Source organism: Urocitellus parryii, chromosome 7 (assembly GCF_045843805.1).
Source record: "Urocitellus parryii isolate mUroPar1 chromosome 7, mUroPar1.hap1, whole genome shotgun sequence".
NCBI lineage: Eukaryota > Metazoa > Chordata > Mammalia > Rodentia > Sciuridae > Urocitellus > Urocitellus parryii.
In genome coordinates, this window is record NC_135537.1 from 69,060,319 (window position 1) to 69,082,576 (window position 22,258).

Below are 22,258 nucleotides of genomic sequence, written 5' to 3' on the forward strand. Positions count from 1 at the left end.
ATGTGAGACATTCTAGAAACTGAAAGAATTCGAATGTGATTGCAGAACAGTAAGAGATAGAAGATGTTCAGCTATGATATTCAGAGAGGCAGGTGGAGCCAAACCATGAGTTCTAGAAACTCTATTAATATATTAGGTTTTATAACATCGTCAATGTAAGATTCAGGAAACCTGGGTTAAGGTACCTGTTTGGTCTACGGGACGCTGCAGTCACAAAATTACTCTAAACTCTAATAATCTAGGTCATAAAACAAAGGGAAACAGTACCTGCCTTACCTATTTCCATTTAGTTGTGACAATTGAATAAAAAGAGGTAATAAAAAAATAGTGTAAGGCTTTAAGGAAGAAAGTGGCATTTCATTTTGTATTTTGAAAAGATCACTATGGCCTTTGTAAATGGATAAGAGAAATATAAAAGTTGATGTAAAGATACCAGTTTGGAGAGTACTATAGTACTTAGTACTTATAGTACTATGGTACTTATTTCAGAGGCAGAAATAAGAATTTCTGGAATATGGCAGTGGTAGTAGAAATGGCACTGAGGGGAAAGACTGATTCTTTTCTTTGGTATCTGGGATTGAACCCAGAGTACTTAACTCTAAGCCACACCCCCAGTCCATTTTATATTTTATTTTGAGACAGGGTATCACTAAGTTGCTTCGGGCCTCACCAAGTTGCTGAGGCTGGCTTTGAACTTGCAATCTTCCTGCCTCTGCCTCCTGAGCTGCTGGGATTACAGGCGTGTGCTACCACCCTAGTGAAAAGACTGATTCTTAAATCTATCTTGGAGTATGTTTATATCACTACAGTTAATCCAGAGACTAGATCATAAAAGCTGTTTATGAAGAATTTTTAATGAAATAGAGAAACACATGAGAAACAGAAAAATATAAAATTCTTTACATGGTATGATCACAACTGTTTAAGATAGAAAAGTTGTACATATACAGAATAACATTTTTTTTTTTCTGAGCAGTAGATTATGGTATCTTTCTTATTTTATTTAACAATGACAAAAAACACTCTTCCTCTCCCTCCCAAAAAGCTATCTGAAAAGAAAAGCAAAATGAAGGTATAAAATTATTTAAAACAAAACCTCTTAAATGTAGAAATCCTGTAATTTTTCACTACCTATACATATATAGCTAGAATTAGAATGATAACTTGAATTATGATCTTCAGTCTCCACAGAGGATCTTAGCAGACTGTCTTATGAACTGGAACACTTCACTCACTTTAGCTTTTCAAAATTAACTGATTCCGCTCTACTTCTCTATAACTCTTATGATGTACTGCTTACTCATTTTGGAATTTGGAGAAAGGTCAGAATAGGAGGATTAAGAAGTAAAGGGAAATCAAACTGCAAAGAACCAATAGACATTAGTCTTACTAAATCAAACCACAAACACAAATAACATTCTCTTCTGATCCTTAACCTACTTTCTGGGCTCCAGGCACACTCAGAACCCTTATATTAGTTCACGGGCTAGAAGCATTGAGAGAGCAAGAGCCACAGCTTGACTTTGAAATCTGAGTTTAACTCCAAAGGTTTCAGTCCAACTCACTTAGAGAAAAACAGGCCAAGGATTAATGACCATTCTCCAAAAGCTTTCTAATTCCTAGGATCATGTGCCTATTAATTTCTTATAGTGCATACCTCTTCTTGTTTTCTGTAATTTATATCCACTATGCCCTAAAGTAATAGGCAATAGTTTCCAGGTCAAATGTACTATTTTTTTCTTAAAAATATGCTGGAAAAAATTATATAAAAATGTATATTGCAATCAAAAGTTACTAGTAATTCTAACCTTAAACATAGGCCTCACGTGCTCCAAATGTGTTGCACTTGTAAAAGGTGCCTGAACATGGCTCACAGCCTCCATGAGTGCTTTAGCTGTCTTGGCCATCTGTTCCATTTCTAAGTTATACAGAAGTCTTCTTTGTTTTTCACTGGCTACATCTGAAACAATAAACAAAATTGGCATTCAATAAAGCATTTAAAATGCTATTTTGATGTTTTACTGCCAAATAAACACTGGTAATTAACACTAAGTAAAAAAGATCCTAAGAAGCCAGACACAGAAAGTCTTATATAATTCAACTTACATGAAATATCCAGAATAGGTAAATCCATAGAAACAGAAAGTGGGCTGGTATTTGCCAGGGTCTAGAGGGAAAGGGAACAGGGGAATAACTGTATAATGGATTCAGGGCTTTATTTTGGGGTAATGAAACATACGGATCTAGACAGAGGTAGTGACTGTACAACATTGTAAATTACTAAATGTCAATAGAATTGTTCATTTTTAAATGGTGAACAATTTTAGGAGTAAGTGGAAAATCTACAAAAAGGAGAGTAAGAGCAGGTGAGTTGTCACAATGAAAATGTTAGAGTAACAATCCAAATGTGAGATAGGAGAACTGCAGAAAATAGGAAAAAGCAATGGGATTCTTGTACTTCATGTGTTTGAAAGATGTCCTGAGTTAGCAAGAAAACACTGGCCCTAACACTCCTAGGTAATTTTTTTTTTAAATTTATTTTTGAGTTTTAGGTGGATACAATATCTTTATTTTTATGTTGTGCTGAGGATTGAAACCAGTGCTTCATGCATGCTAGATGAGCACTCTACCACTGAGCCACAACCCCAGCCCCCTCTCGAAGGTAATTTTATTGTTTTTTGCACATCACTGTTTCCTTACATTTCTTATGAACTTCCTACCATCACAGACAAAAGAGGCCAAAAAAAGAGGAATTCAAGTATAACATAGGAGGAAGAAATTAAATAGATAATAGGCATCTTACTCAAGTGTAAAAATAAAGGCTTGATTAATATATTTAATGTTATAAGCAGAGATTAAATAACACTACCAACCAGAGTAAGAGCCAAGGATGAACTAGTTCAAGACTTGGCTTTGCCACTTCTCTGTGTTTTAAGGACAGAGACTGAATAAAAGTTTTTATACTATAGTCAGCTCATAGATTCTGATTCTTTTTCCTTATCTCTCTGGACACAATTTTCCTCATCTCTAAAGTGAGGATAAATTTACGAAAATTCCATAGATAAGTTATATTCTTTCTGACATTATTTCCCTAGCCTCTGATCCCATAATCCAACTTTTAGGAATAGACAAAGCATAAGGACCTCACTGCTTCTTTCTTGTTAGCAGGATTGCTACTGTAATCTGTTCAAGCTTGAGATTTTACTTCTAAGTAGAAATAATCAGCAAGGTAGGAATCCTCTTTCTCTCTAAATATTATGAGTATATTCTTGAACCACTACCCTAAAAGGGCCAGGAATGTCCTGCAGATGATAGCTCTAATTTAATCACCACAGTCTTCATGTACATAGTGTTTAGACCAGAACTGGGTCCACCATTGGCTGGTTAGATCTAGGGACTCAACAGTGGCATAATTTGTAGACTGAGGTAGTCATTTCCAATTTCAGTGATCCTAACCTTCCCTACCTCTTCTAGTCACTGCTACTTTCACCTTTCATTTATGTTTAATGATGGGTATAAAGACAGTTACGCTGCTTACAGATGAAAAGAAGGCAGAAAATAAGACAGAGTTGATGTTTTATGTGGGGTGGTCTAATCAATCTCTCTGGCCTCCAAATTCTTGCTGAGATTAACTGCTAAACAAGTACTCATAAAATGCACATTAACGTGCAATTATTTAGTGTTTTCCATTAGTCACTGGTCAGTGTTCCTTCTTCAAAATATGGGAAACATACAATCATATCATCAAACTGTATATAATACAAACTGTATATAATACTTCTTGTCAAAACATAGTTCTATCCCAAAGTTATATGGGGTTACTTCATTTTAAATCAAGTAATAAACTCTTATGAACCCATGTTTTTCCCCTTGTACACACCAGGATTCAATTGATTCAGATACTTACTTTGTTTACTTGATTTTGTAGGGATTGTTAGTTCTTTTGTTTCTTTCATGGATATCTTTTTCCCAGCTATTTCATTATAGATGGCTGACAGATACTCTTCAGGAAGGTCTTTACTGTCATTAATACCTCTATTCATTTTAATGTACTGTTCCTTTGTCATTTTGTTTTTAACCTAGATAGGAAAAACCATTATATTCTCTAAAATTAACATAAAAAATTCACTCATTTTTTAGCAAACTGAATATTTAGGAAATTTTATAAATACCCTGATGACTGAAAGTAGAAAACATTCAACAAAACATACCTTTAAAAAAAGGAAGTCATAAAAAATGAACATAGAAAAGACCCATTTTTGGCATATAAGAATTCACCTTGCTCTGATATAGACATGAGTATTTGATAAGGAGGGAGACTAGAATGAATGAAGTTATTTGTTTCAGCCTAAGATTTAAGAGCTCTCTTTTAGAAACACAATTATTTGAAACACAGAATCAAAAAGATTCAAATATTACTGCAGAAAAACAAACATTTTGCCAATGAATTAAAAGCTGATTTTCTAAAACAGCAGATGCAAAAATAACTATGCAGTTGAAATTTGTTTAAAATCAGATAACATTCTGAGAGATTATGGCAACTGAATAATAGTATGTGATCTGGGCAAAGTATCCTTCTAAATGTTTTGTCTTATCTAAGAATATTCTGAAGGCGGGGCGTGATGGCGCACAAATAATCCCAGTGACTTGGAAGGTTGAGGCAGGAGGATCACGAGTTCAAAGCTAGCCTCAGCAAAAGCAAGGTGCTAAGCAATTCAGTGAGACCCTGTCTCTAAATAAAATATAAAACAGGTGGGGATACGGCTCAGTGGTGGAGTGCACCCCTGAGTTTAATCCCTGGTATCCACCCCCCACCCGCCAAAATATTCTGAATAGGAATGTTTTACTTAAATAAATTGATGAGTACAAATTTATAATTTCTAAAATGGCAGCTCCATCACCAAACCTGGGAATTGATTTAGCAAAAATGTCCATACTATATCTCCAGAAATTCAGATAGACAAAGCCCAGAAATCTTATATGTTATCTCTGAAGAAATATTTAATAAGATATATTCCTACTACCTTCCATAAAGAATTAAAAGTAATTCTAAAGATAAAGCTCTTATAAATCTGCATAAATGTTCTCAGAACAATAAGGTGCAGGATATAACAGGTATATATACTTATTTAAGTTCACATTACTTTGCAAGTAAAATCCTTCCAATGTGTCAGAAAAGCACTGGTAGGAGTGCTTTTCCTATGAAACTGTAGAAATATTACCATGGAACTTACTATTAATGGAATAAAGACCTAGAATATTACAACTTCAAAAAAATCATCTTAAGTCACGACATTAAAAAATATGAATGTAAGCAAGCCATTTCCCTGAAGTTCTGACAGATGTGTTTTTAAAAAAGACATTTGAGAATAACAAAACTGTCAAGAAAAAGATAAAGAAAAATAAAAATCACCTGGAAATTTTGAGTATGGTAAAACATTTCAGCAAATTTTAAATATGGCAAAATGTCTGTGCATTTGGGTATGAGCAGAATCCCACTATGGCACACTTCTGCTGTGGTAGAATTCTGGAAGCAGCATAAAACATTATTCTACTTTTCTTCTCCTGACATCTTTTATGGAATGCCCCACTCTTGAATTTTATTCTGATATACCTGAATTACTTCAGTGTTTAAATCATGCAAAGCTGGTCAACACTACTGGTGAACATTAATGTAAACACATATTTAAATATGTTTTAACTACACTGCAATTAAAAAAACCTTCTCTGATGTGTATTATATACAAAAGGTAGCCTAACCATAAATATTTTAGGTGAATAAGGTAGATAAATAACTTGCTAAAATTCACCTGTATTTGAACTTTGGAAAAACACTGAGAAAAACTGGTTTTACGGAACTCCTTTAAGTTATCTGTATTTTTAAAAAATGTTACTTGTTATGGTTCATAAATCACCTGGGGCCAAGATTTTGAGTTCAATTTTCTAACAGACTACTTAGCTTCACAGGAACTTGTATGCACATCATCACTTGGATACTAGGTCTGATAAGGAACAGTTCGAGATTGCTACCACTAAGGTAGAACACCAAGCGTATTTCATGGATAAATCTCTTGCCCTAAAGACAAAACACCATTAATATAATGCTCCCTAACTGGTATGTATTCAACGACTCTAACAATCTGAGTATTTATCAAAACATATAAAAGGAGTTTTTAACATTTCTTCTAAATAACACGAATATCCACACACACTTAGGAAGATTTATAGCATGGTTGTATATGATGTTGCTTATATTTATAAAACCAAATGTCTTTAAAATAATAATCTTCTAAAAATAAAGATTTCTAAGTCCAGGTTGTAATTTCTATTGTAAGACTGAAAACTTTGATAATAATAACATCTAAATAATTCATTATCTATGGATTGCCTTTCGTCATGGAAAAAAGTAGTCACACTGGATAATAAAAACCCAGAAGATAAGCTGCTTTGACTACAATTTGAACAATATGCCACAACAAATGTTAAATGATCACAATCTTAACTACATATAATTTTTAAAAAGCTAATTAAAACCAATTCAATCTTGAATATAAAACCAAGTCAATCTCCAAATCCTGAAGGTACTATCTGCTATCACAAACTTTGGTTTATTCTTCAAATATAGGTAGCAATCTCAAACTTAATGGTATTTTGTCTTTAGGACAAGAGATGGCACATCCACAGTTTTTTAGTTCTGGTGTTTAAAACAGGAATAACATCATACATACTCCTTCTGCCTTATGTTAATAGATACTTTCCATATGGACCCAATCTTCAACATCTCTGAGCACCCCCCCCCAAAAAATCCCTGTACTGCAAAGTTTAATCTCAAACTGCAAATAAATTTTAATTGTTCCAATACATCTCAGATTAATATGAACATAATTTAATAATTTAATTTACATCCAAAGACTAATAAGTTTCATTACATACCCATCCCTAGAAGTACTAAGAAATTCTTGCAAATAATCTATAAAGATAATTTTACCTAAGGATATCAAAGTGTGGTTTCAGAATACTAGACACTTTAAAAATAACTTTTTTTAAAAGTGGGTAATATTTAAGAAGGAATTATGAATTTGATGTGGTAAATGAAATTTGAACATTTTCCAGAGGTCTGATCAATTTTAAAAATAATACTAAATATTTTAGGTGTGATGGTATTGTGGTTATGGTTTAAATACAATATTTCTCTTTTAGAGATACACACTGAAATAAATACAGATGTAATAATATCTGGATACACCTCAAATTTACTTGGGGGAAGTAAGGGATGTAGCTAGAAGACTGACCATAAATTGGTAACTATGAAGGCCATAGATTTTTCTACTATTTAAGTTTGAAAAATTTTTTTTTAAAGATGGTTATGTAAAGTGTTTTCTCATATTGCAACAAGTACACACAAGCAACTTATAAACATCTTTTTAGATTGAAATTTACCTTAAAACTGTTCAAAAATTGTCAATTATGAGAATGATAAATACAGACATATTTTGCATATACTCAAAAGTCTACTTAGAATTATTTATAGGGATTGCTTTTGTAAAATGTATACCTACTCTAACTAAAAATACCAATTTGGTAACCAACCAGTTTAACTATATAACATTAAAATTTCAACTAGTGCTTAACTGAATTCAAAATAATACATTGAATTTTTACTACTTATTGTAAAATTGATGTACAAGAAAACATACCTGTGGACTATGAAGGTCTGTGGTCAACATGATAATTGAGTAAGCCAAAACATAAGCAGTATCTGCACTAGCAAAAAGGGTTTGTCTGGAAAAATAAATGCATATATTATTATAAATTTTATTGTTTCATACTTTAAGTAAGTCATCTCAAACCAAAAGCACTTTAAATTTTCTTAGAATTTATGTTGTACCTCATATTACAATTTTTTATGAATATTAATTATTACTTCTAGATAGTAGATAACATAAATTCTCTTGAGGACAGGGGATTATATCCTGTTATCTCTGAAACCCTGATCCTCCCTAGCACACTATCATGGATATGGTTCACAAAAGAAACATCAGAATCTTACTTACCCTTGGTTACATTCTAGGTATCTTGCAGCAAATTTTTCCATTAATCGATCAATTTTTTGAGCTTCTCCTGGAAGACGGAATCCTTCCAGAAACATGCGAAGGGCTGAAACGAAGTCCTTTCCTGAAAAGTCATGTTGGTCCACATATGCATACATGACTTCTTTATTAAATTTATCATTATCTCCCAGGAACTCACCCACTTGAGTCTAACATAAAAACAAAAGATAGAAATTGATATTCTAATAGTACATTGCATTTGCCTCACAGCCTCTTAAAAAGAAGAAAAATCTGTAATATCCACAGGTTTTTAACTACCAGGTTAACAATTTTAAACATAAAATTAAAAGTTAAATGTGCTCAATGTGCTTATTTTTTTAAAAAAAATCAAGACATTGTATCTTTAGAAAATACACAAAGCAAAATTTATGTTATATTTATATATTTAGATAAACATACATTATCCAGGTTATTCTTTAGGTTTTATTACATATTTAGGAATGCATTTTAAAGGTTCCATAGTATGTTTTAATAATTTAAAAAGAATTTTGCAGAAAAAAAGAAATAAAATGGTATTCTTACAGAGTCTAATCTTTCCTCTTGATGTAAGAATTGGGCAATATCTTCAGGTGTGGTGCCAAGCATCCCTTGTTCTTGGAGGTACTGTATTCCTCTCTTTGGTTTCTTATTAAATCTAGATGATGTTAATGTTAACAGAAACATTAAAAACAAAACCATTTGTAATTCTTGAAAAGAGGATCTTAAACTACAATAAATTAGTTTTTCAATAGTACTTAGAACACAGGATCTTAAATAAGATCATCATTTGTACCTGGATGTACAAAAATACTACATTTTACCAAGTTTTATTCATTTTTTCTTAGAAAAGAGTCTCCCATGAGCTGGGTGTGGTGGTACACATGTGTAATCCCAGTGACAGGGGAGGCTACGGCAGAAGGATCCCTAGTTCAAGACTAGCCTTAGTAATTTAATGGAACCTGGTCTCAAAGTGAAAAATAAAAAGGACTGGAGCTGTATAGGTCAGTGGTAAAGTGAATTCAACTGCCAGTCAAAAAGAACTAGAATAAAAAGGAGCCTCACAAGGAAGGCCTTCTTTACTGATCCAGGTCATTTCACAGACATTTTATTGTAAGATGGTATATTTCTTGATTCATAACAACAGTGGTTTGAGACAATGCCATTCAGTAGATGGACTGATAAGAATGTGAATACTAAGTATCACAGACTTTTGAATATACATTTTTCCTTAAATCTTCAAGTAGCCTTGGCTTATCTGTTCAAATTCATTAGAATGGCACACAAAACCTTTCTCAAATATAGTCTAGTTCTGGACACTGGATATAGCTTAGTTGGTAGAGTGCTAGTCTAGCATGCACAAGGCCCTGGGTTCAATCCCCAGCACCACCAAAACAAAACAATTATAGTTCTAGTTCATCTCTCACTCCCCTTCTCTCACATGCTCCTATATGTCCTACTGTATTTCCTAAACATAATGTAGCTGTAGAGACTATTTCTCTACATGATCTTTATCAGATCCGCTCATAGGGGAACTCCCCCATATGCTTCAAGAGTCAACTCAAATGTCACTAACAAATTTTCTTCCTACTTTTACTACACCAATGCCTCATCACCTGTCACCTGGGTTACTGCAAGAGTTCTTAAATGATCTCCCTATGTTTTGTTTTGCCCACATTCTAGTCTATCCTTTCAGGCTGCTGCAAAGTCATCTTTTCAAACAGAAATCTGATGATGCCACTCCTCTGTTTAAAACCCTTATCAGCATGCCAGTATCAAAGGAAATAAGACAAAAACCCCCTTTTCATGGAGAATAAGGCCTTCTATATTCCAGATTCAACTCTAATCTTACCTCCTGCCACTCTCCCTCATCCTGCCCTGACATACTGAACAAGAATCCTCAAATGTCCTCCCTCTCCTTTGGTGCTGGTGCACAAGCCATTCTATTTGTCTGTAATGTTCTTCCCTATTCTGTCTTAATGATTCCCCTGTTGAGTTCTAATTCAAACACAGCCACTGTGTTAATTAAAAGCAAACATTTTTCATTGAGATAAAACACAATCCCCACTTTCCAGAAGCTCTCACTCTAATGAAAGAAAACACAATTTTAAAAATAGAACAAATAGGATGTATTCACGAAATAAGAACACAACATGGAAGAGGTGATCAATAACTGAGATCTTCACAATACTTTCTTGTGGAAGGTGATTCTAGCACTGGATTTTGAAGAATGATTACAACTTTTATAAGGAGTAAGAGAAACATCCCAGAAAAAGAAGAAGCCATACTCATATGCAAAAACCATAAAACAGCATGATACAGTAATAAATAGTTCTGCATTTTTGGAACTAAGTGAGATAGAGAATTGACAGGAAATAAAGTTTGGCACCGTGCAGCTCCAAATCCTGAAGGTACTATCTGCTATCGCAAGCTTTGGTTTATTCTTTAAGAACAAGCAAAATGAAAACAAAAATTTTCATTTGAGAAAGATTATTCTAGTACAGTTGAGAAGAGCCTAAAGCATGAAAAAAAAAAAAAAAAAAAGTAAGTCGATGAAAAGGTTACACTAGTCAAGGCGAAAACTGGAAGTGGTGTGACTCCAAAGGATAGCTTGTGGAAGAGAGAGAAAGAATGGATTGCAGAGATATTCAGGAAGTAGAATGGACAGAACCTACATAGTGAATATTAGATTTAAGAGTAAGGGGAAACTTAAAGCTAACTCTCAGGATTCTAATTTATAAATTTAGTAGCCTGCTAGAGTCATTAGCCTAAATGACAAAAATAGGAATTTTTGTCTGTCTTTTTGTTTGGGATAAGAGTATCAAGGTGTTGACTATGATGAGACTGACCAATTTGGTCATATACATGCTGGGCATAAGAAATTATGCAACATCCAGTGGAGATCCAAACAGGCTAGTAGAGAAATGAGTCTTGGATCTCCGTAGAGGTGAGTATGTTAAAAATTAACACTTGGGAGTTGTGAGATATTAGCACACAGATATTAACTAAAGCTATGAAAAAGAACATAATAACTTAAGGAAAGACACAAAACAAGAAAGAAATGGGCTGAAGGACAGAACTATGGTAATGTTTATAAATATTCAAGAAAAAATAACCCATAACAAGACTAAGATGAGGTGGTCAGAAAGGCAGGAGGCAAAGAAGATACAGTGGTATCAGGAAAGGAGTATACATACTGGAAGCATAGCTCCATAAAAGCATCTTTGTTATGGCTATATGATAGTGAAAAAAAAAAAAATAAAGTGGCTGAGAGGACGGGTGGCTATGGAGATTCCCCTTTGAAGCCCTGTGACTATGCTTAACTACTCCCTCTCACTCTTCAAGACTTCAAATAGAGCTGGCTTCCCTTGGCAACACTTTGACTAACACTCTACTAATACAGGCCTTATATAGTTACCCTTAAAAATTATATACTTTGCCTATATTTGGACTATAATCTTGAACACAAGGACCAGTGCATTCCAGTGCTTGGTACATAATCTCAAGTACCAAATATATGTTTGCTTGGTAACCAACAGAATTTCAATATACATAGTTTTTATATACTTGACAGTGAGCTCCTCAGAAAGAAAGACTAACTCATTCATCTAGTATCCCTGAGAGTTTGCATAATATCAGAAACAGATGGGACTTAGATAAATATAGACTAAACAATTAAAAAGAATGAAGTACTGATGACTATTTCCTGGGGCCATTTTATAAGATTTTATAATTTTATAACAAAGAATATGTGCATGTTTTCTCAATTTTTTTCCTAATTAAAACCCATACCATGCATAACTTCGAAGTAATTATATTTTTAGAGTTCTACTCTTTTGAGAAAATAGGTGGATGACTAGAGATTTGGAAAAAATATTATGGGATAGGGGGTTACAGGAGATTGAACCCAGGCTTAACCACTGAGCCACATCCCTACCCTTTTTCATTTTTTAATTTTGAGACAGGCCCTCACTAAGTTACTTAGGGCCTTGCTAAGTTGCTGAGGCTAGCTTTGAACTTGCAATCCTCCTGCCTCAGCCTCCCAAATCACTGGGATTACAAGGATGTGCTACACCTGGCTTGGAAAGTATTTTTAAACTTATTGTTGAAAAATAGCATAAACTTTACAGCAAAAGTTTCTTTACGAAATTTGTTCAATAGAACAAAATATTACATATATTACTGATATGTAATGTAAGAATTGCATTCATGAAAGGATTTTCTAAAACTAGGTTGTCATTTTATTTCAAGGAATGTACTGTATTTCAAATTATAAATGTTCAAAAATAGCTGTTCTATAAGTAAAACACTAGGACATTGTCTGACAAATTCTTAAGTTGTTGCTACTTGTGGGTATTTGTTGACAAGTTGTGACCTGTGTTTCTGTACTCCAAACAATATATTAGACAAAGCACTTATTCTGAATGCTTGAGAAAAATTATAAATTCATTAGAGTATGTCAGCCTGGTAGAGATTTTTGAAGAAATTTTGACACCTGAAATATATGATATACACACACTACTGCAGAAAGAAAAAATCAATTCGAAATATTTCAAAGAATCAATTTGAAGTACTTATTGTAAATGAGTTTAAAACATTTTCAGGAATTCTTAATTTTTCAGGTTTTCATCAGCTAACTTCCATAAGAAACTACTGATCAAATGATGATTTTGGTATATCTACCATCAAAAATGCTATGTCAAGAAACTGTTTTCAGGAGCTAATAAATATCATACATTTTTGCAACAATAATGAATGGCAGAAGAATATTAAAGGTTAAGGTTTTTAAGTTCATCCTTTAATAAATATAATTCTAAAGTCATGCATGAAATTTTGTATCTTTGCAAAATGTTTGTGGTTGAAATGATTATTAGATATTATAGACACAATTCACTGAAACAATTTATAAGAGGGAAGCTCATAGATTTGGTTATAAATTCTGGGTACTGTGAAGAGTATCAGGATATTCCTTTAACTTTGACTTGTATTGTGGGAAAACTCCTCAAGAAGGATCCAATGTTGATCTTTTGCTTGGGAGGTCCTATAAATGCTGAAGTGTCACACTGTATTTTTCAACAATCTGTTCACTGGCTCTGACTTGATGGTATATCTTGGAAATATTGGATTCCAACTTACAGGCACCATGAGGGAAAATAAAGAAGCATCCTCTGAAACCAACAACATTGATGAAAAAACAAGCAAGGGGGTTGTACGATTACAGATTTGATACAAAGAATGAAATTCTTATTGTAAAAGAGTGAGATAATAAACATGTCATTGTTGGAACCAACTATGACACAGTGAAACCACTTGGCAAAGCTCAATGGTGGAAAAAATACAGAATAAAGTCAATATGCTTCAACCAAAGGTAGTGAGTACCTATAAAAATTTTCAGTGGTGGTATGGATAAAAATAATTGGCTGGTTTCCAAACAGTCCACTTCCAATAGAGGTAAAAAATGATAATAATAAAATGATAATAGATAATGATAATAATATAATGAATAACTGACATGTACTATAAATGCATGGGTTATTCACAGAATTTGTGAATAAGAGAGACTTCATTAATTTATTGGATTTCAAAGAGACGTCTGGTTAGCATACCTAAAACAAAGTTGTGAGAACTCAATAGGAAAAAGAAAGGATAATACTCCCAATCTACTAGTGTCTAAGGTAACAAATTTTCATGAGAAGTCATATTACTCTCAAACAGCAAGAATAACAATGTCAAAACAAGACATGTTGTGCAAAACTGACAATATATTGTCAATAATGTTTGAAGTATTTTGCTTCCTTCTACCAAAATTACTTTTGAAAGGGTCATGAAATTCACTTATTTGTGTATCATATTACATATGAAAGAATATCATATTTGCCCAATGTCCCATCTGTAAAACAGCCTATGTGTGTAAAAGATACTATAATGTCCTATTTGTAGGACAACCTGTATTTTCATTCTTAATGATAATAAGGGATATATAAGCTCTGGATTATGATTTCCAACCTATTTTAATGTACTTGTGATGATTTTGTTGAAATATCTGCAGAATTAAAAATCTCAGGACGTAATAGGTTAACACCAAAAAAAAAAACAAAAACAAAACACTTAAACATTCACCAAAAGACATTACAAGTATCAGGAAAGAATGCTTTAAAGCATTTAGAAGCAGCAAACTAAGTAAACACACAATGGATTTTTTTTTTTTAACAGTTTACAATAGCTAGATTTCCACCCCGCCTCTAACTTCCAGTATCAAGGATCAAACCCAGGGCCCCATATATGCTAAGCAGGCACTCTACCACCATAGTATGGAGATTTATTTATTGCATCTCTTTGGGGGGAAAAAAAAGCGGGCACTAAAAAGAAGGCAGGCTACATGGTAGTTAAGGAAATAGTCTAGAAGCAGGCTGATATCACAAAACTTAGCAGGAAAACTGATTTTATAAGATCACGGTCTGGTACACTAACCAGGATGAAAAGGGAGATGATTATCTTATTAACATAAAAAAATAAAATCAATGACAAGATCATATCCCTAATAAGAGCAATATGCAATATAGAGGAAATATAAAACCTATAAAGAAGCAATGTTACTTATTAGAGGCTTAATATTTAAAACTTTTTTGAGTTATCATCTGATTAGGAAATATAATGGCAGGTGTCATAACCAAGTTAAATGAATAAGGCAAAACTGAACAGATGAAGTTCATTTAATCTATATGATAAGAGGGGCTGGATTGGGTATTATGAGTCTGTTTGGGCTAGAATGGCATGAATTTGGGGAGCTAAATAAGGAGTCATTAGAATTCTTGGATCTAAGAGAACTATCCCCCATTTTACTCATTGAAAGTCAAAATAAGAAAGGAATAAAAAGTCATGAGTGGTTGAAAAGAAACCCAGAGCAGAGGTGGTATAATTCTAGAATTATTAGTAACATTTTTCCTTAAAATTTGACACTTACAAATCTATTCCTTGTTCTATTATTTCTTTTTGTTGCTTTAGGACCTCAAATTGTTCTGGATTATCAGTGCCAGACATCTGTGTACTGTAGCTGCCTATGCCTGATGATGATGTTGACTCCAGGGAGTTTAAACTTCCATATCTGTTTATAGTTTCAGGGTGTTTAATTTCACTCATCTCTTGCTCTGAGGGTTTTTCTTGACCTGTAAGAAGAAAAACTGATTGAACAGCAATAATTAATAATAAAACAGAACTATCATAACAGTATACTAAAATAAAAGCTTTAAGAATGTAGTCTCAAAATATTTTATTGTACTGTAGACCTTAGTAACCTCAGTACAAGATCCTTTTTCTTTCCTTACGAAGTCAAGAGGTTTCATCTTTTCACTTTACGGCTTCTCTTTGGCATATCTCAACTGTCAGAATCATACTCTGATGTTTTGGGGCCATTAAGTAAAATAAGGGTTACTTGAATACAAGCATTTCAATACCATGACAGTTGATCTGAGAACTGAGAAGGCTACTAAGAGACAAGTGGATTGGTGGCACATACAGAATAAATGCTGAACAAAGGGATGACTCATGTCCCAAGCAGGATGGAGGAAGAGTTCATCATAAATTGTGGTTGACCTCAGATAACTGAAATCATGGAAAGTGAAACCACTGTGGGATGGGATTACTGCCATATTTGTCCAAGAAAAAAAAATGTGAAAGAAAAAATGAATTTTACAATAAGGTAATGTATTTCAATGTTGTTTTGATAACTATTTATTACAAATAAATTATAGTGGTACTAAAATAAACAATATATTTAACATTAAAACATTTGCGCAAATACAATTTGCACCATTAGCAGGGATTTGTTTTGTAGCTGCAGTGTTTTATATACACTACAGTTTTGCTCTCAGCTCATGCCTCATAAGGAATAGTTTTCCTTATAGGACTCTTGGCTAAGATAACATTAGGGTAGCCTTTCAAGCTCTGACATTTTCTCTGAGTGATCATGAACATCAAACATAGATGAACAACTCAACCTTTTTTAGGTTCTTTTTATAACTGTAACAAAGCCATACAAATATGTTTTGTTTTGTATAATATTTAAAATATTGGAACTTAATTAATTAAGTTTAGCTGCTACGATGGTATACACCTATAATCCCAGCTATTCAGGGGACTGATGTAGAAGGATTGCAAGTTTGATGCCGGGCTGGACAATACAGCAAGACCACATCTCAAAGAAACAAACAAACACACTAAACTAGAAATAATTTTAAAACTAATTATTTGAATAATAAGAAGAATGCTTTCTATCAGTTAAAGAACATGTCATGAGCCTGTTTATGCAACTATCCCCCAAAGTTTGTCATTTATGATGAAGAATTATAACTCAAAATATCACCTTACCAAGAGTTGTCTGAGAGTTGGGATTCACATACTGATCCTTACTCCATTCAACCATACACTTCAAAATTGACACTAAGCATTCTAAACCTTTTTTCCTCAGGCTCAATTCCTATAAAATAATTCATAGAGAGAATAAAAACAAAAAGATCTTTTAAAGAAAATGCATTCCTCTTCCTCTGCAAAGTTTAAATTTGAATATGTTTTTAAAGTTCTTACCTGAATATTACTCATACCAAGTTCTTGACTGCCCCTTCCTTGAGCAATTTTTGAGAGATCATTTACTAGTCTTTCAAATATATTTGCTGCGTTTAAGTCACAGTCATAGTTTACATAAATATCCACTACACTCTGAGCATCTGTAACAACATAATGTATTAATTTTAACAGAAAAGATCCAATATAAGAGTACATTTGGTCTTTGAAATATCTTATAATAAGAGAAAAAGATATTTCCAAATACCTGCACAAATCCTTGTCAGCGTCTGAATAACCATCCATTTGTGATCAAATGAGCTGGTAGAAGTTTCCAAAATATACAGGAAAATTTCTTTAAAGAACACCTGTGATTAGGGGAAACTTCGATTTAAAATATTGCTTAGAATTCAGTTGTGTGATCACTTTTAAATATCCTAAAGATGGAAAGCAGAGATTAGGACCCACACTTCTCTGGAGTTCAACTCTATTTTAGAGTTCTATCTCTGATATTTCAGGACTATAATAATTTGGGTGGTGAATTAAACCTGCCTTTCCACTACCAGCAGTAAACATTTTGGATTTTGTTTACCATCACACAGCTAAAACAAATGAAATATGCAAAGATTTGGAGTTCCGAAGGGTGAAAATTTCTTGAATGTAACAACAAAACTAATAACTCATACATAATTTTTAAATCCTTTCAAAGTGAGGATTTATACTCTGTCAGTCATATTTTTTAGACATTCTAATACTGTGCAAGCCTAACCATTCTTAGATTTAAATGTAATTGGGTATTCCAATAAACAATAAAAAGTTTCTAATTCTTATATGGTGTTGTGAAACTCCTTATTGCTTGAAGTGAAACTCCTTATTGCTTGAAAACTACATACAAACTATTTTTCATTATTCTTTATACCAAATAATATTATGCACAAAGGCGTGAACCTAATAATGAAGTAAATTTCAATTTAGCAGCTAAGAATTTTCACATTCAAATTTATTTTGAAAGTGACTGAGATCTAAGAAGGGATAATTATAAAAAAGCAACAAATTAGCATTTATGAATCATACATAAATCCAGAAATAGTCATTTTTATAATGTAAGATAATGGACACTTTCTCCCCCCATGGGTTAGGTATCTACAGGGGTAATCTACTTTTTTTCAAAAAAACTTAGAGGACATTCCTATTTACTTGCTTAATGTACTGTAAGCTCTAAAAGAATAGGAACCAGTTCTTTCTTGCTAAGCACTGTGTCCACACTGCAGGGCACTTAAACAGGCATTCAATAAATATTTATGAAATGTATGAAAGATGATATATCATGAGCTTTGTAATGTTTTGAACAACCAATAAAAAAATATAAAAAAATAAAATAAAATAAATATTTATGGTTAAATGGCCAAAGTTTCTAAACACTGTTATCAAGTCAACCTAAAATGCTCGAAACAAACTCACAGGGGCACCATGAGTCTTTGTTTCTAAGATAAAATTCAGACGGAAGTATATCTGTTGGATACCTCAAAAACCTGTTCAGTTTCTATAAACTAAATTCCTTTGAATCATATCATTATCTTTGCAAATCTGGGTTATGGTAGTTGCTACCATAAAAAGCAAATACTGTGTGAAAATTACTGAAGAATAGGTGGTATTATTCAATCTAATTCAAAGATATAAAAAGTTGAACAGTGTCAACCACACACATCCCAGTAGTAAAGGAATTCTAGCTATGAATGAAACAAAAACTTAATTTTTTTCTTTGAATTTATGTGTACTACTTGTTTTGAAACAGACAAATAAGACAAGTATTTATTGAGTTGTTTGGTCCTAGCTGCTTAATAAATGACCAGCTAGGTATTTCTTTCTCAGCGAAAGAAATGAAAAGATTAGAGTCTCTAATGATGTCATGAATCAGAAAGTTTGGAACTCTTTGATTTACATAGTAAATAAATAACAGATTTGGAGATACAGGGGGAAAAAAACTTTAGTTAATATCTATTGCTTATTGCAAATAAACAAAAGCCTATTATTGTAATATACCATGCCTAACAACAGGGGCTCTAAAAATTTTAAACCTTTAATGATTTCGTGAACATCAAGTATATGGAGAATAGCTTTATCAAAGCACACTGTGTTCATGTAACAGATTTTCTCTTAAGAAGTTATATATAAACTGTACTTTCTAAAATATATAATTTAATGTGCATGGAAAAATCATATTATGAAAACTCTAAAATGAATATTTTCACAATCTTTAAATTCTGCAAATCGTGTTGCAAATTACATGGGATTTTTCTCCAAGTAGAACAAAACTCATCTTGAATTTGAGTATCTCTAATATTTTCAAAAGCATATGTATACTCATCTCATTTATTCTCATTATCTCCCCTTCAGAATATAATGAACATAATAAATCTGATCTCTTTAAAACCATCAGAACAACATAATAACAATTCTAAGACGACAATCTACTACCTATAAGTAAACAGGAAATTTCTTAGAGTATTTCCTTTTAAATTCATTTTCATAGAAAAATATAAATCACAACTTAAATTTATCTTTATGATGCTTAGTTCCATAAGAATTTACATTTCACACAGTTTACTAAACAGTCCTTATGGGAGTTTCCGTGTTCAAAAATCTGTTAATTTGTTGTATAAGGTTTTCCAAAATCCTCTAGTAATTTAAATGTTTCATGATCAAAAATGAAAGACTTCAGTATTAAAAGTTCTAAAAGTTTTTAAAAAATGTCTTTTACTTGTAGTCTTACTTAAAGATAATGAAGAAAAAAGTAACTAAAAATAAGTTATTCAACATGTATGTACATATTATGCAGGTATATTAGTTCCTGATTTTTTGTTTTCATCTTCAAATAATTCAGTATTCTAAAATAGTACTTATATTTTTACTGATTTAGTAGATGCTTTTTCCCAACTTCTTATTTGTTAAATGATTGTTTTGATTGAAACAGGGCATATTTTAGAAACATCCTTTTTTATGTTGTCAATTTTCACATTCATGTTAGATATGATATGCAGGTTGTATGTTAATGTTATATTTAATCCTAACTCAAGACTAAGAATTTGTTAGCTCAGAAGAATAATTTGTTTTCCCAGAATTTTGAGATGATTAAAATAATCATATTGTTTCTTTGTCTTAATATTCTGTGTATCTATCAGATTCATTTAGAACATTGTTATGGAAATGAAACAGAATAAGGACTTCATATTTTATGTGTAAAAACCTTGAAATTTTAGCCATTGTTTTGGACACAAAATGATTTCTAGTTGTCTATATGTTGTCAAGATTTAGAAGTTTGCCATGTCTGTGAAAATAATAAGACATTTAGGAATAACTGTTATTTTTAGTTAGAAACAAACTCAACTGGAGATTAACATAAACAAACAAAAGGGTAACAAACAATAGCAAACAACAAACAAGACAAGACAAAAACACAAGATGGACACTCTTTCCTCCACATAATCCCATGGTCCATTTACCAGAGCTCTGTAGGGCATTGACAGAAGCCTCCTTAGGCTCAAGGTCACTTGATACACCCTTGGGCTTTACAATCAAGCACTGGAAACACTTTGAAAGATTTACAATCAAGTCAAATGAGTTACCTCCCAATACATGCAGTTCCATCCTCCTTCAACACCTCTGGAATTATAGATGTGAGTCACTCTAGGGCTTCTATGGGAGGGCTCCAATCAGTCACCACAGGAGGCCTAGACCCTCACAAAGCACAGAGCTCCCACAACTATAGAGGGAGGACACCTTTCTCTGCATCAGAGGATCCAGGATCCCAGTGTACACTAGAGCCACAGCCTTGACTCAGGTGATCATCTCTCTGGGGCCTCCAAAATGAGGTGAGATTACAATAAATCACCAAGTTGATCTTAAAGCAGGAGATGGAAACTTTATTTACCAGTTGGAGTTCAGGATCCACTAGCTGTTAGTCCAAGGGGCAGGCTGCAAGTCTATACCCTTCAACCCCCTCTTGGGGTTTGAGTACACCTTTTATAGTCCAAAACCATATTAATCATAAGTGGGTGGTGCTATGATTCAAAACCATAAACAAACATCACGAGACCATAAGCAGAAGAAAAAATGGGTCAAAACGACCAAAGTTGAGTACAAGTTAAAAAATGGTTACTAATGTTTAGACAATTAATCTCTGACAGGGTACACCGTCCAAGAAAAATGAGAACCAAAAAGAGAACATTTTACATTATATAAGAATTGCCATTTTGTGTCGCCAAACATGCTATGCTAAGCAACTATTGATGAGTACAGAGGCAGGCACATGGGAGAAGAATTTCTTACATAACATGGAGTCTCAGGGCAAAATGGAGTTTGTTTGGTGGTTGCTCATAAGGCCTGGCCCATAACAATAAAGTATATACAATGGCAAAGCTAGTGTGAAGATCAAATTAATTTGAGAGAGCTAAAACCACTCATTCAACTAGTGTCAAAGTTTCTTGAAGGCACGAGCTGTGTTTGTTTTGTATTCTCAGTGCTTACCAATTGTTTAGTATTTCACAGGTACATGTTAGATGAATAGATGAATGGGAAAAAAAGTAGTACATGACAACATAAAATTATTTCACACTCTGGAAAACTTTACAATGTGTTTGTAATCTGATTTAACAGGAAACAAATGAAATATCCAGTAGTATAAACTTTAGTGCCTAAATGCAGAACATACCTCAATTTGCATCTTAAGATGTGTCTTGAAGTTTGACAACAAAGTAAGAAATATGGAAAGAGAAAGTTCAAAAACTTCCGGAACAGATGAGACTCCATTTTTTGAGAGGGCAACACACAGATACTGCTTAATAGCATTAATAAACATCTCATTTGTTCTAAAAACAGGTCCTGCATTCTGCAGAATGGATAGAAGTAACTGCAATGAAAGAATCTTGGATCGTAATTCATGAGATCTAAAATATAAAAGAGAAGACACAGTATATAGACAAGTTTAACATTATGGTAATCCAAAAATGCTTCCTGATACTACATAATTTCATAAACTTTTCAAATGGAGAGGAACAGAAAACTCCACAACACAATAAAGCAAGTACAATACTTGAAAAAGCTTAGTCACTAACAGTGGATACTTCTTACACACTATATAATTTCAAGACTTTTTAAATGGGGGAAAAAATCCTTCACAAATATTTAATATCAAGTTACTCTTTCAATAGAAAACAAAAAATAATTTGAAGATTTATGCTTTGCTGCTTTCTTTCACAGCTAAACTTATCCTTCATAAATTTAATAAACTTTCTCAGACTTTTTTACTAGTTATGCTACTCAAAAATCCTAAACAATAATAAAATTTTGGTTGCATTTCATAAGTTATAGCATTACGTCAAGCCTACCTTCAAGTTTTCTTTTTTCTTTTGAAATAAACTTTTTAAGCATTTAAAAACTTTCTCTCTTAAACCTTAGCCATTTATTCTAAATATTTTTGTAATGGAAAGCTAAAAAATAAATTTCTGGTGTAAAAATTTAATTTATTTTTCTGGTCAATATATTGTGTCAAGCTTCTGATTACTACCTAACATTTTAATTAAATTTCAAAAATGTAATTTCTCTCCCTTTGA

At 32.7% G+C, this 22,258-nt stretch overlaps 1 protein-coding gene across 3 annotated transcripts in view; it reads right to left on the reverse strand.

Moving 5' to 3' along the window:
* Arfgef1 (ARF guanine nucleotide exchange factor 1) overlaps positions 1-22,258 on the reverse strand; it is a 107,760-nt gene that overhangs the window by 35,440 nt on the left and 50,062 nt on the right. For all 3 annotated transcript variants that reach the window (XM_026407757.2, XM_026407756.2, XM_077801425.1), the window contains exons 10-19: positions 21,358-21,592; positions 16,915-17,014; positions 16,671-16,810; positions 16,455-16,563; positions 15,052-15,253; positions 8,634-8,745; positions 8,055-8,260; positions 7,698-7,782; positions 3,908-4,079; positions 1,809-1,960 (exon numbers count right to left, since the gene is read on the reverse strand). In XM_026407757.2, the coding sequence (XP_026263542.2) occupies positions 1,809-1,960; positions 3,908-4,079; positions 7,698-7,782; positions 8,055-8,260; positions 8,634-8,745; positions 15,052-15,253; positions 16,455-16,563; positions 16,671-16,810; positions 16,915-17,014; positions 21,358-21,592 (1,513 nt within the window). The remainder of the gene's footprint in view (positions 1-1,808; positions 1,961-3,907; positions 4,080-7,697; positions 7,783-8,054; positions 8,261-8,633; positions 8,746-15,051; positions 15,254-16,454; positions 16,564-16,670; positions 16,811-16,914; positions 17,015-21,357; positions 21,593-22,258) is intronic.